Source organism: Salmo trutta, chromosome 18 (genome assembly GCF_901001165.1).
Source record: "Salmo trutta chromosome 18, fSalTru1.1, whole genome shotgun sequence".
In the NCBI taxonomy this organism is placed as follows: Eukaryota; Metazoa; Chordata; class Actinopteri; order Salmoniformes; family Salmonidae; genus Salmo; species Salmo trutta.
This window is the reverse complement of record NC_042974.1, coordinates 4,737,097-4,753,122: the sequence shown is the minus strand read 5'-3', so window position 1 is coordinate 4,753,122 and position 16,026 is coordinate 4,737,097. Positions and strand designations below refer to the sequence as shown.

The following is a 16,026-nucleotide window of genomic DNA, read 5'->3' as shown; positions in this document are numbered from 1 at the left end:
ACACTGATATGTCTGCCAGACATGCAGAGATGCGATTCGCCACCTGGTTATCAGAAGGGGGAAAGGAGAAGATTAATTGTGTCGTCGTCTGCGTAGCAATGATAGGAGAGAGACCATGTGAGGATATGACAGAGCCAAGTGACTTGGTGTATAGCGAGAATAGGAGAGGGCCTAGAACTGAGCCCTGGGGGACACCAGTGGTGAGAGCACGTGGTGCGGAGACGGATTCTCGCCACGCCACCTGGTAGGAGCGACCTGTCAGATAGGACGTAATTCAAGAGTGAGTCGTGCCGGAGATGCCCAACTCGGAGCGGGTGGAGAGGAGGATCTGATGGTTCACAGTATCATAGGCAGCAGATGGGTCTAGAAGGATGAGAGCAAAGCAGAGAGAGTTAGCTTTAGCAGTGCGGAGAGCCTCTGTGACACAGAGAAGAGCAGTCTCAGTTGAATGACCAGTCTTGAAACCTGACTGATTTGGATCAAGAAGGTCATTATGAGAGAGATAGCAAGAGAGCTGGCCAAGGACAGCACGCTCAAGAGTTTTGGAGAGAAAAGAAAGAAGGGATACTGGTCTGTAGTTGTTGACATCGGAGGGATCGAGTGTAGGTTTTTTGAGAAGGGGTGCAACTCTCGCTCTCTTGAAGACGGAAGGGACGTAGCCAGCGGTCAAGGATGAGTTGATGAGCGAGGTGAGGTAAGGGAGAAGGTCTCCGGAAATGGTCTGGAGAAGAGAGGAGCAGATGGGGTCAAGCGGGCAGGTTGTTGGGCAGCCGGCCGTCACAAGTCGCAAGATTTCATCTGGAGAGAGGGGAGAAAGAGGTCAAAGCATAGGGTAGGGCAATGTGAGCAGGGCCAGCAGTGTCGTTTGACTTAACAAACGAGGATCGGATGTAGTCAACCTTCTTTTCAAAATGGTTGACAAAGTCATCTGCAGAGAGGGAGGGGGGAGGGGGAGGAGGATTCAGGAGGGAGGAGAAGGTGGCAAAGAGCTTCCTAGGGTTAGAGGCAGATGCTTGGAATTTAGAGTGGTAGAAAGTGGCTTTAGCAGCAGAAACAGAGGAATAAAATGTGGAGAGGAGGGAGTGAAAAGATGCCAGGTCCGCAGGGAGGCTAGTTTTCCTCCATTTCCGCTCGGCTGCCCGGAGCCCTGTTCTGTGAGCTCGCAATGAGTCGTCAAGCCACGGAGCAGGAGGGGAGGACCGAGCCGGCCGGGAGGATAGGGGACATAGAGAGTCAAAGGATGAAGAAAGGGAGGAGAGGAGGGTTGAGGAGGCAGAATCAGGAGATTTGTTGGAGAAGGATTGAGCAGAGGGAAGAGATGATAGGATGGAAGAGGAGAGAGTAGCAGGAGAGAGAGAGCGAAGGTTGCGACGGTGCAATACCATCTGAGTAGGGGCAGAGTGAGTAGTGTTGGAGGAGAGCGAGAGGGAAAAGGATACAAGGTAGTGGTCGGAGACTTGGAGGGGAGTTGCAGTGAGATTAGTAGAAGAACAGCATCTCGTAAAGATGAGGTCAAGCGTATTGCCTGCCTTGTGAGTAGGGGCGGACGGTGAGAGGGTGAGGTCAAAAGAGGAGAGGAGTGGAAAGAAGGAGGCAGAGAGAAATGAGTCAAAGGTAGACGTAGGGAGGTTAAAGTCACCCAGAATTGTGAGGGGTGAGCCATCCTCAGGAAAAGAACTTATCAAGGCGTCAAGCTCATTGATGAACTCTCCAAGAGAACCTGGAGGGCGATAAATGATAGGGATGTTAAGCTTGAATGGGCTAGTGACTGTGACAGCATGGAATTCAAAGGAGGAGATAGACAGATGGGTCAGGGGAGAAAGAGAGAATGTCCACTTGGGAGAGATGAGGATTCCAGTGCCACCACCCCGCTGACCAGATGCTCTCGGGGTATGCGAGAACACGTGGTCAGACGAGGAGAGAGCAGTAGGAGTAGCAGTGTTTTCTGTGGTAATCCATGTTTCCGTCAGTGCCAAGAAGTCGAGGGACTGGAGGGTAGCATAGGCTGAGATGAACTCTGCCTTGTTGGCCGCAGTCCGGCAGTTCCAGAGGCTGCCGGAGACCTGGAATTCCACGCGGGTCGTGTGCGCTGGGACCACCAGGTTAGAGTGGCAGCGGCCATGCGGTGTGAAGCGTTTGTGTGGCCTGTGCAGAGAGGAGAGAACAGGGATAGACAGACACATCGTTGACAGGCTACAGGAGAGGCTACGCTAATGCAAAATGAGATTGGAATGAAAATTAACTAAACAACTGGGGAAGCGAGAGAGCAGGGCCTCCCTCACGCCATTCACTGAAACACTCAAATATAACTTCCACTTTAGAAATGATAATTGATGTAAACTACAGTGGTTCAATGTTTCCAGGAATAGGCTCAAACTTAGTTTATTCAGCTAGATAACTTGGTACAGTATTCTTCCGTGAAACCCACCCAGTGCACCGTGTCCTATGACGCCGTAGCTAACTAGCATGCTAGCATCCAATAACACACGGTTAGCACCAATACTTGGTTACAACAAACTACCAATGGATCATTCGTGTCCGTGTCTAGTTCCTTTCATAACGCAGAAGTAATTAAACGTTGGCTAGCTAACACAGTCAGTCCTGCTAGCTACACAAGTGGACTACACAACTCGAAAGTTCATAAAGTTAAGCTTACATTGCAAAAATCTTATTGACTAGAAATGATACAGTACTGCTAGCTGGTAGAGTTGGCTAGCTAGCAGTGGCTGCGTTTACCTTTATCTTTTATCTTTGATACATAGACAACGATGTAGCTAGCTAACATTACACTAATCAAATGGTTCAGTTGTAATGTATTTAGTTTCTACAGTACTGCTAGTTGGTAAAGTTGGCTAGCTAGCAGTGGCTGTGGTGTTGACGCCGTTGGGAAAACGGCACGAACGAACGAATACAGCTGGCTAGCTAACCTTGTTAGTTTCGCAAAGCTACACCTACACCTTTAGCTACACCTTTATCCTTGATGCAAAGACAACTATGTAGCTAGCTACCTAACATTACACTAATCAAATCGTTCCGTTGTAATGTAATGTAATGTAATGAAATGAAATGTAATATTACCCGCGGAGCAAAGTACAGCACGACTACTCACCCCAGCATCCGGTCACAAGTATATAATATTGTACCACATTAATATTGTACCACAGTAATATGTCTGTACCTCAGCAAGTTATTGTATCACAGTAATATGTCTGTACCTCAGCAACTTAGTATAATTTTGTATCACAGTAATATGTCTGTACCTCAGCAACTTAGTATAATTTTGTACCACAGTAATATGTCTGTACCTCAGCAACTTAGTATAATTTTGTACCACAATAATATGTCTGTACCACAGCACCTTTACAGGGTGACAACAACACTGCTGCATCCTCTCACATATTAGATTAAGTCACAGACACCTGTCTGTTTGTTTGTCTGTCTGCCTGTCCCCTCCCTGCCCCCACCACCCTCCCTGCACCCTGCCTGCTCCCCTCCCTGCCCCCACCACCCTCCCTGCCCCCGGCCTGCTCCCCTCCCTGCCCCCACCACCCTCCCTGCACCCTCCCTGCTCCCCTCCCTGCCCCCACCACCCTCCCTGCCCCCAGCCTGCTCCCCTCCCTGCCCCCACCACCCTCCCTGCCCCCAGCCTGCTCCCCTCCCTGCCCCCACCACCCTCCCTGCCCCCAGCCTGCTCCCCTCCCTGCCCCCACCCCCCGTCTGCCCCCTGCCTGCATCCTGTCTGCCTCCTTCCCCTCCCTGTCCCCTGCCCCTGCCTGCCTCTTGTCTGCCCCCTGCCTGTCTGACCCCTGCCTGTCTGTCCCCTGTCTGCCTGTCTGCTGCCTGCCCCCTGTCTGCCTGCCCCTGTCTGCCCGCCTGCCCACCTGCCTGTCACATGATTGATAACTTGACCAGTCAACTCTCTCTCTCTCTCTCTCTCTCTCTCTCTCTGCTTCCTGCTAATTATAATGACATACAGTACAGTATAATCTAATGACTCATTTATTATGTTCATGTGTAGGCGAACAACTACAATAATAATACATTCCATTTACAAGCCTTGTTGGGGCACACTGGCATACCATTTACATAGCATGACCAATACATTGCTTCACTAACTATTAAGCAAGTATGGACATTGGAACCTGGCCTATCATATGCTTCATCCTGGTGACCAGGCCAGACCTTTCTGAAGCAGCCTGGTCACACAGGTACTATTCAGTCAGAGCCAGGTCAGCTGTGTGTGCAAACCATTCATCTCTGATAAATGATCTTTATCAGGGAAGACACAGTGGGTCGTAGACCCTGACTAAAGAGTCTGTCAGGTCTGTAAGCCTTAAATTGAAAGCTAAGTGATCGCCAAAATAAGTAGCGGGGTAAAATGAGGATGGGGGCTAGGAAAGAAGTCATGAGCAGCGAAGCAGCTAATTATTCACACTGGTTTCTGGATCCATCATGACCCTCAACACGCCTCATTTCCCAAAGTCCTAACACTTCATAGGTTGGTTTTGCATTTGGAGGATATTGGCCCATTGTTGAAATTAACAGAAAGGGCTTGATTACTACTAACAAACTCAGATTGTCCCTAATACTGTCCCTTATCCCACCGCTTTAAAAACAAACGCAAACAAGCAAAGGTGAATTTCTGGATATTATTATGGCAATGTTATAGGAACATTATGTTGATGGTTACTTTATAAAAAAATAAATGCTTAATAATGGGGTCTGGGACAGAACAGCCCAAATTATTAGCATTGACAGCAAGACTGAATAGACCAAACCATTAGCATTGAGAGTAAGACTGAACAGCCCAAACCATTAGCATTGACAGGAAGACTGAACAGCTCAAACCATTAGCATTGACAGCAAGACTGAATAGACCAAATTATTAGCATTGACAGGAAGACTGAACAGCCCAAACCATTAGCATTGAGAGTAAGACTGAACAGCCCAAATCATTAGCATTGAGAGTAAGACTGAACAGCCCAAATGATTAGCATTGACAGGAAGACTGAACATCCCAAATTATTAGCATTGAGAGTAAGACTGAACAGCCCAAATCATTAGCATTGAGAGTAAGACTGAACAGCCCAAATGATTAGCATTGACAGGAAGAATGAACAGCCCAAACCATTAGCATTGACAGGAAGACTGAACAGCCCAAATTATTAGCATTGACAGGAAGACTGAACAGCCCAAACCATTAGCATTGAGAGTAAGACTGAACAGCCCAAATGATTAGCATTGACAGGAAGACTGAACAGCCCAAACCATTAGCATTGACAGGAAGAATGAACAGCTCAAACCATTAGCATTGAGAGGAAGAGGAACAGCCCCCAGCTCCCAGCCCTCGGACAGAGTCACCAGTCCTAATCCTCTGACATGTTACTACTGTACCCTGACAGAGTCACCAGTCCTAATCCTCTGACATGTTACTACTGTACCCTGACAGAGTCACCAGTCCTAATACTCTGACATGTTACTACTGTACCCTGACAGAGTCACCAGTCCTAATCCTCTGACATGTTACTACTGTACCCTGACAGTCACCAGTCCTAATCCTCTGACATGTTACTACTGTACCCTGACAGTCACCAGTCCTAATCCTCTGACATGTTACTACTGTACCCTGACAGAGTCACCAGTCCTAATACTCTGACATGTTACTACTGTACCCTGACAGAGTCACCAGTCCTAATCCTCTGACATGTTACTACTGTACCCTGACAGTCACCAGTCCTAATCCTCTGACATGTTACTACTGTACCCTGACAGAGTCACCAGTCCTAATCCTCTGACATGTTACTACTGTACCCTGACAGAGTCACCAGTCCTAATCCTCTGACATGTTACTACTGTACCCTGACAGTCACCAGTCCTAATCCTCTGACATGTTACTACTGTACCCTGACAGTCACCAGTCCTAATCCTCTGGCATGTTACTACTGTACCCTGACAGTGTCACCAGTCCTAATCCTCTGGCATGTTACTACTGTACCCTGAGAGAGTCACCAGTATTTGGTCCTTTGTGTGGAAGCCAACAGATCATCATTACCACCTGGTGGAGTCCCTGACCTGAGTAGGATCATCGTCCGCCAGCCTCCACTTCTCCCTCATCCCCCTCTCCTCCGCGCCCCCCTCCATCCAGCCCCTGTTAAAGTCATCCCCCTCCATCCAGACCCTGTTAAAGTCATCACCCTCTACTCCGCCCCCCTCCATCCAGACCCTGTTAAAGTCATCACCCTCTACTCCGCCCCCCCTCCATCCAGACCCTGTTAAAGTCATCACCCTCTACTCCGCCCCCCCCTCCATCCAGACCCTGTTAAAGTCATCACCCTCTACTCCGTCCCCCCTCCATCCAGACCCTGTTAAAGTCATCACCCTCTACTCCGCCCCCCCCCTCCATCCAGACCCTGTTAAAGTCATCACCCTCTGTTCTAGCCCCCTCCATCCTGACCCTGTTAAAGTCATCACCCTCTACTCCAGCTCCCTCCATCCAGACCCTGTTAGTCATCACCCTCTCATCCAGCCCCCTCCATCCAGACCCTGTTAAAGTCATCGCCCTCTACTCCACCCCCTCCATCCAGACCCTGTTAAAGTCATCACCCTCTCCTCCGCCCCCTCCATCCAGACCCTGTTAGTCATCACCCTCTCCTCCGCCCCCTCCATCCAGACCCTGTTAAAGTCATCCCCCTCTACTCCGCCCCCCCTCCATCCAGACCCTGTTAAAGTCATCACCCTCTCCTCCAGCCCCCTCCATCCAGACCCTGTTAAAGTCATCACCCTCTCTTCTAGCCCCCTCCATCCTGACCCTGTTAAAGTCCTCCCCCTCTACTCCGCCCCCCCTCCATCCTGACCCTGTTAAAGTCATCACCCTCTCCTCCAGCCCCCTCCATCCAGACCCTGTTAAAGTCATCACCCTCTCCTCCGCCCCCCCCTCCATCCTGACCCTGTTAAAGTCATCCCCCTCTACTCCGCCCCCCCCTCCATCCAGACCCTGTTAAAGTCATCACCCTCTGTCATCCTCTGGGGAGATAACACAGCGGCCAGGCAGACCTGACTGGGCCCTTCTGACTGATAGCCTAACTGTCAGGGTGGGAAGAGGGGAGAGGGAAGGAGAGCTTTTTCTCAACATTTTATCATACTTGTACTTGTTTTTAGCCAGTAGTATTTCCAATTGCTTAGATTATAGATTATTGCAGTTATATTTTTGTGGTGATGGAAAAAAGTTAGAGGATTGTGTTCATAATAAAAAACATGAGTATGTTCACTGTAATACACTAGGAGTATGTTTACTGTAATACACTAGGAGTATGTTTACTGTAATATACTAGGAGTATGTTCACTGTAGTATACTAGGAGTATGTTTACTGTAATACACTAGGAGTATGTTTACTGTAGTATACTAGGAGTATGTTCACTGTAGTATACTAGGAGTATGTTCACTGTAATATACTAGGAGTATGTTCACTGTAATACACTAGGAGTATGTTTACTGTAATACACTAGGAGTATGTTCACTGTAGTATACTAGGAGTATGTTCACTGTAGTATACTAGGAGTATGTTCACTGTAATATACTTTGAGTATGTTCACTGTAATATACTTTGAGTATGTTCACTGTAATATACTTTGAGTATGTTCACTGTAATATACTTTGAGTATGTTCACTGTAATATACTTTGAGTATGTTCACTGTAATATACTAGGAGTATGTTCACTGTAATATACTAGGAGTATGTTCACTGTAATATACTAGGAGTATGTTCACTGTAATATACTAGGAGTATGTTCACTGTAATATACTAGGAGTATGTTCACTGTAATATACTAGGAGTATGTTCACTGTAATATACTAGGAGTATGTTCACTGTAATATACTAGGAGTATGTTCACTGTAATATACTAGGAGTATGTTCACTGTAATATACTAGGAGTATGTTCACTGTAATATACCAGGAGTATGTTCACTGTAATATACCAGGAGTATGTTCACTGTAATATACTAGGAGTATGTTCACTGTAATATACTAGGAGTATGTTCACTGTAATATACTAGGAGTATGTTCACTGTAATACACTAGGAGTATGTTCACTGTAATATACTAGGAGTATGTTCACTGTAATATACTAGGAGTATGTTCACTGTAATATACTAGGAGTATGTTCACTGTAATAAACTAGGAGTATGTTCACTGTAATACACTAGGAGTATGTTCACTGTAATACACTAGGAGTATGTTCACTGTAATACACTAGGAGTATGTTCACTGTAATACACTAGGAGTATGTTCACTGTAATATACTAGGAGTATGTTCACTGTAATACACTTTGAGTATGTTCACTGTAATATACTAGGAGTATGTTCACTGTAATACACTAGGAGTATGTTCACTGTAATATACTAGGAGTATGTCCAAACTGCTTTATTATACTTGTATGATTGATAACTTTCCATATTATCTGATGAGCTGATTAAATGAGCAGAAGAAAAGCTTAATGGTCAGAGAAATAGAGTGCTAACCAGATGGTAATTGTCCTAGTCTTGTCTCTGGACTCATCACTCACTATGAACTATATGCAACATGCTCTTATTAGAATATAGCAAAATAGTGTCATTTAACCAATGTAGTTGGGAGAGGCTATACGGACGCTCCTGGTGCTCACAACTATGAGGTATGTTGCTAAGCTGAGAGCCACACATTTAAGCTAAGCAAGCTAGTTGTCTCCCAATGTAGTTAGTTATATGTTACCTGATCTGACATATTCGTTATGTCACATAGCATGTTTAGGGTAAGAGACAGAAATATCATAAAATTAAGTTGTAAATATGTGTGAATGAAAACAGTTAAAGCTATAGATACAATGGTATTCTGAGCTCAGCTTGATGATAGTGTTGTCTAATGGGTGAGTGGCATGTCTAGATTAGAGTCTTTATAATCCCACATATCTAGAGTAGAGTCTTTATAATCCCACATATCTAGAGTAGAGTCTTTATTATCCCACATATCTAGAGTAGAGTCTTTATTATCCCACATATCTAGAGTAGAGTCTTTATAATCCCACATATCTAGAGTAGAGTCTTTAGTATCCCACATATCTAGAGTAAAGTCTTTATTATCCCACATATCTAGAGTAAAGTCTTTAGTATCCCACATATCTAGAGTAGAGTCTTTATTATCCCACATATCTAGAGTAGAGTCTTTATTATCCCACATATCTAGAGTAGAGTCTTTATTATCCCACATATCTAGAGTAGAGTCTTTAGTATCCCACATATCTAGAGTAGAGTCTTTATTATCCCACATATCTAGAGTAGAGTCTTTATTATCCCACATATCTAGAGTCTTTATTATCCCACATATCTAGAGTAGAGTCTTTATTATCCCACATATCTAGAGTAGAGTAGAGTCTTTATTATCCCACATATCTAGAGTAGAGTCTTTATTATCCCTCATATCTAGAGTAGAGTCTTTATAATCCCACATATCTAGAGTAGAGTCTTTAGTATCCCACATATCTAGAGTAGAGTCTTTATAATCCCACATATCTAGAGTAGAGTCTTTAGTATCCCACATATCTAGAGTAGAGTAGAGTCTTTATTATCCCACATATCTAGAGTAGAGTCTTTATTATCCCACATATCTAGAGTAGAGTAGAGTCTTTATTATCCCACATATCTAGAGTAGTCTTTTGTATCCCACATTTAGAGTAGAGTACAGACTTTATTATCCTACAAGGGCAATTCATTTAGGAGCATATAGTAAAAAACGATGGACACATGACAATAAATACACACAACAGAATGTTTTAATATAGAATATTGACCTATTAGTTTTAGTCCTGCTGTATGTGATGTCACAGGGATGTTTTAATATAGAATATTGACCTATTAGTTTTAGTCCTGCTGTATGTGATGTCATGGGGATGTTTTAATATAATGTTGTTTGATTTCATTCAAGTCAAGAATTACTTTACAATGAATGTTTTTCTTTTCAGATACCACAATATTCATCCCCTCTTTCAACGGCACGTCGTACCTGGAGCTGCCTCCCCTTGCCTCTCTGCTGCAGTCTCCTGGTGCCAGCGCTGATCCCTCTCACCCTGCCAACGACACCACTGTTACCCTGTATCTGACTGTCAAAACCAGAGCTACACAGGGCACCATCCTCTACAGTAAGTACAAGCATGGCAATCCACTTTTGTATCCTTTGTTTAATCAGGAAATTACGATGAGATTTGAGAATCCCTTTTACAAATGAGAACTGAAAACAACATATGATGTCAGCAAAACCCAGAAACTCAATGCACCAATACAGTACAAAGTACAATAGTGACAAGAGCTTCGGATTGATGTTTCCTGGGGCTACCAGAGAAGATTAAGGTGCAATAAAGTAGGAAGGTGATTAAGCCTTTAGTCTTTCAATGTATATGATTTTGAATGCTTAATTTGTCTTATCGTTTTCTCTAAATCAAGCTGCAAATCTGTTATGAACATTCATAATGTTAAATAAGCTATCTTCATGAGTTCCATTATCAGATAACATTGTTGTGAGAATACAGTTAAACTATATTAATTATTAAACAATGAGGCAATGAGAATAATAAGGCTGACACAAGGAATATAAATAAAAGATGAATCGTTTGCAGCAAAGTACTGAAGGAAAGACCAGAATGATCTTTCTTGGTAGCATTTTACTTGACACCCTGCGTCATAACATGTTATGACACGGTCCTAACCATGTCATAATATGTCATAACAGCTGACATAACCTGTCATAATATGGTCATAACACTGTCATGACCCATATAGTTACATCTGTTGTGACATATATTGCGTTATTTTATGGCAGGTTATGACACCTACATAAGAGTGTCAAAACCCACATTTATTCAAATGTCTTTTTCCCTGCCAAGAAGTTCTCTTTTGTTTGAAAGTTTCTTAAGTCCTTTGTTGATGTTGTAAATAATTTTTTACTGACATTTTTTTCCAACATATTTTAAATAACATGTAGAAAATACACTTTGACACTGTCAAGAAGCATCATGACCATCATAATCATATAAACCAGATAGGCCTGTCATGTACATAACCTTATGTCAGTCATCAGTCTAAAAGAGGATGTCTTGTCCTGCTCCTGATATCTGCTCCTGCATTCATCCCAGTCTTCAGTAACAGAGCATTGGGGTAGGTGCATGTCTGACATCAATCTGTATGTAATTACAGTACAATTGTAATTTAATATGGGCAATTAAATATATAATATAAACATACTGTTGACACGTGAAACTATGGTGTAATGGAATGTTTTGCTTTGTGGGTTTTAACACTCTTATGTAGGTGTCATAACCTGCCATAAAATAACTCAATATATGTCATGCAGGTCTAAATATATGTGTCATGACAGTGTTATTACCAGTTATGTCAGCTGTTATGACATGGTTATGACGCTGGGTGTCAAGTAAAGTGTTAGCTTTTTTTGAGTATCAAACTAAGGTCGTGCTGCAAACAGTAAACACAAATTATTACTCTGAGATGTTGTTTTTTATGTATTTATTTTTCTGGAAACACTTTGTTTGAAATGTACATCCTTTATTTAAACAGTTCAAATTAAGTGTTAACAATTCATCAAAGAAAAACAGTGTTTTAACGTGATTGTTGTATGTGGACAATGTATTTTTAGGTGGACCATAGATGCAGCATAGTGGGTTTGATTCCCGTGACCACCCGTTTGTAAAATATATTCACGCACGATGCACTATATACCATGTTCACCAAATGTATGCACTCACTTTACTGTGAGTCGCTATGGAAACTTCAGAAGACAAGGAAAAGCTGCCCACTCCAAGAGCTCTGATGCAATCATGTATTATTCACCAACGTTTCAACAGCAAGCTGTCTTCAGGATTTCATTGGACTTGTGCAGGTGTTTGTAATCATGACCGACTGTGGCATGATATCATTGGTCAATTTAGAAATATCCATAATACATATAAAAAAGCATGAATGGATATCAAACGATCATAGATACAATTTCATCATAATTAAACACAATATTATTTACAAAAACACAATCACAGGAATGGTTTCAGATCAAAGTCAATGTGTGATTGTTTTTTGCAGGTTCTTTTGATTCAACAGAATTGGTTATAACGGTGTTTCAAGGGAAGCGTGTGACAGCTATCAGCCCTATTGCAAACTAATGCGATCAGTTGGTTTCCTGTAAAGATCTGTGCATAGGTCATAATCCTCACAAATATCAAAAGATCAAGGAAACTGATTTGACGTGCGTCAGATTGTATAGTGAATCTCAGGTGCTCAGAACAAGAGTTAAGAAAAGCATGGAACTTCTGGTCGCTTTGGATACAAATGCTAAATGTAATTTGTTATGTTATTATAATAATTGTATTCAGGAATTGTATTGGTTGGAAAGATGTAAAGGAGAGTTACCCTACAGTGAAATTGTAGCTACTTTTTAATATATACTGAGTTGTAGTCCTGAGCATATCAAACATTAGGAACACCTTGTTGACTCCAATGCTTCCCACAGTTGTGTCAAGTTGAATGTTTGTCCTTTGGGTGGAAGACCATTCTTGATACACACAAGAAACTGTGGAGCATGAAAAACACAGCTGCTTTGCATTTCTTGACACAAACCGGAGCGCCTGGCACTTACTACCATACCCCGTTCAAAGGCACTTAAATCTTTTGTCTTGCCCATTCCCCCTCTGAATGGCACACATAGACAATCCATGTCTCAATTGTCTCATGGCTTAAGAATCCTTCTTTGTATTTGTATTTATTATGGATCCCCATGCATCAGCTACTCTTCCTGGGGTCCAGAAAAATTATAGCAGTTTATACCATTTTAAAAACATTACAATACATTCACAGGTTTCACAACACACTGTGCCCTCAGGCCCCTACTCCACCACTACCACATATCTACAGTACGTGTGTGTGTGTGTGTGTGTGTGTGTGTGTGTGTGTGTGTGTGTGTGTGTGTGTGTGTGTGTGTGTGTGTGTATAGTGCGTTATTGTGTATGCGTGTGTCTGTGCCAATGTTTGTTTTGCTTCACAGTCCACACTGTTCCATAAGGTGTTTTTGTATCTGTTTTTTTTAATAACATTTTACTGCTTGCATCAGTTACTTGATGTAGTCATGGCTTTATGTAGTATTGTGCGCCTCCCATAGTCTGTTCTGGACTTGGGGACTGTGAATAGACCTCTTGTGGCATGTCTTGTGGGGTATGCATGGATGTCCGAGCTCTGTGCCAGGTGTTCAAACAGACAGCTTCGTGTATTCAACATGTCAATAACTCTCATAAATACAAATAGTGATGAAGTGAATCTCTCTGCTGCCCGGTTCTGAGACAATTGCAATTTTACTACGTCCTTTTTTGTGGCACCTGACCACACAACTGAACAGTAGTCAAGGTGCGACAAAACTAGGGCCTGTAGGACCTGCCTTGTTGATAGTGTTGTTAAGAAGGCAGAGCAACACTTTATTATGGACAGACTTCTCTCCATCCTAGCTACTGTTGTATCAATATGTGTTGACCATGACCGTTTACAATCCAGGGTTACTCCAAGCAGCTTTTTGCTTTAACCTGTCTCCTCCCCTTCATCTACACTGATTGAAGTGGTTTTAACAAGTGATCATACGGTTGAAGTCGGAAGTTTACATACACCTTAGCCAAATACATTTAAACTCCGTTTTTCATAATTCCTGAGATTTAATCTTAGTAAAAATTCCCTGTCTTAGGTTAAGTAGGATCACCACTTTATTTTAAGAATGTGAAATGTCAGAATAATTGTAGAGAGAATGATTTATTTCAGCTTTTATTTATTTCATAACATTCCCAGTGGGTCAGAAGTTTACATACACTCAATTAGTATTTGGTAGCATTGCCTTTAAATTGTTTAACATGGGTCAAACGTTTCGGGTAGCCTTCCACAACCTTCCCACAATAAGTTGGGTGAATTTTGGTCCATTCCTCCTGACAGAGCTGGTGTAACTGAGTCAGATTTGTAGGCCTCCTTGCTCGCTTTGTGATGGCCACTCCAATATAAGCAATTTTGTCACAACTTTGGAAATATACTTGGGGTCATTGTCCATTTGGAAAACCCATTTGCGACCAATCTTTAACTTCCTGACTGATGTCTTGAGATGTTGCTTCAATATATCCACATAATTTTCCTGCCTCATGATGCCATCTATTTTGTGAAGTGCACCAGTCCCTCCTGCAGCAAAACACCCCCACAACATGATGCTGCCATCCCCTGTGCTTCACGGTTGGGATGGTGTTCCTCGGCTTACAAGCCTCCCCCTTTTTCCTCCAAACATAATGATGGTCATTATGTCCAAACAGTTCTATTTTTGTTTCATCAGACCAGAGGACATTTCTCCAAAAAGTATGATCTTTGTCCCCATGTGCAGTTGCAAACCGTAGTTTAGCTTTTTTATGGCGGTTTTGGAGCAGTGGCTTCTTCCTTGCTGAGTGGCCTTTCAGGTTATGTCGATACAGGACTCGTTTTACTGTGGATATAGATACTTTTGTACCTGTTTCCTCCAGCATCTTCACAAGGTCCTTTGCTATTGTTCTGGGATTGGTTTGCACTTTTCGCACCAAAGTACGTTCATCTCTAGGAGACAGAACGCGTCCTCTTCCTTAATGGAGAAATACATCCACAGGTACACCTCCTTTAAATACATCCACAGGTACACCTCCAATTGACTCAAATGATGTCAATTAGCCTATCAGAAACTTCTAAAGCCATGACATCATTTTCTGGAATTTTCCAAGCTGTTTAAAGGCACAGTCAACTTAGTGTATGTAAACTTCTGACCCACTGGAATTTTGATACAGTGAATTTTAAGTGAAATAATATGTCTGTAAGCAATTGTTGGAAAAAATGATTAGTGTCATGCACAAAGTAGATATCCTAACCGACTTGCCAAAACTATAGTTTGTTAACAAGAAATTTGTGGAGTGGTTGAAAAAAAGGTTTTAATGACTCCAACCTAAGTGTATGTAAACTTCCGATTTCAACTGTGGATTTCACCTGGTCAGTCTGTGTCATGGAAAGAGCAGATTTTCTTAATCTTTTCTATACTCGGTGTAAATTTTAGCAGATGCTTTTATACAAAGTGTCTCACAGTACAGTGAGTGCATACATTTGAGTGTAGCCTTTATGACCGCCAGCAGGAATCAAACCCATGACCCTGGCGTTTCAAGCTTCACGCTGTTACCAGCTGAGCCACGCTGGAGTTAATGGAACGGCTATTCTCAGCTGCAGATGAATCCCTTTGAAGCTACAGAACGCATCCATTCCGGTCATGACTTCTCAGAGAGATTGGATGCATCCCAAATATAACACCCTATTCCCTATATAGTCCACCACTCTTGACAAGGCCCCATAGTGCACTACGTAGGGAATAGGGTGCCATTTGTGACACACAAAAAGCCACCTGTTGCTGTGAGTCAGCTTTCAGTTGGTCACAAATCTATTCCGTCTTTTCTATGGAAACCAATGAGGTTGTGTTTAAAAATGTCCTCTTGTTAAGGTTAACACATTACAGATATGCCATTCACTACCCACATCCATCCCTGGTATAAAGTCATACTTGCTATATACTGTTGGTCGCCATGGTTTCCCAGGACCTTTTTTTTCATTTGTATTTATTTTTAACTCTTTTATCCTTATGAGTTGTTAAGTCTTAAGATATTGTACCTTTCAAAACTTTTAGGAATATTTCTGTCATTTTTTAAAGTACAAAGCATGTCTGGAAGAGAAGTGTCTTAACTCGGCAGCAATGAGAATACATGTTATTCCACATTGCTGCTGCTGTTATTGGATGGGTAGATTGTTTTAATTATCCCATCCCATATATCTTCACACATTGACTGTGTCCCAAATTGCATCCTATTCCCTATAGGGCACTACGTTTAACCAGAGACATACAGTATGGGCCCTGGTAAAAAACAAAGCAGAGTAGTGCACTAGAAAGGAAATTTGGGATGCA

The 16,026-nt window shown here is 42.7% G+C and overlaps 1 protein-coding gene across 1 annotated transcript in view; it reads left to right on the top strand.

Moving 5' to 3' along the window:
* Nucleotides 1-16,026, top strand: part of LOC115153627 (protein eyes shut homolog) — a 234,015-nt gene that overhangs the window by 83,831 nt on the left and 134,158 nt on the right. The window contains exon 9 of the mRNA XM_029699264.1: nucleotides 9,998-10,174. Within this exon, the coding sequence (XP_029555124.1) occupies nucleotides 9,998-10,174 (177 nt within the window). The remainder of the gene's footprint in view (nucleotides 1-9,997; nucleotides 10,175-16,026) is intronic.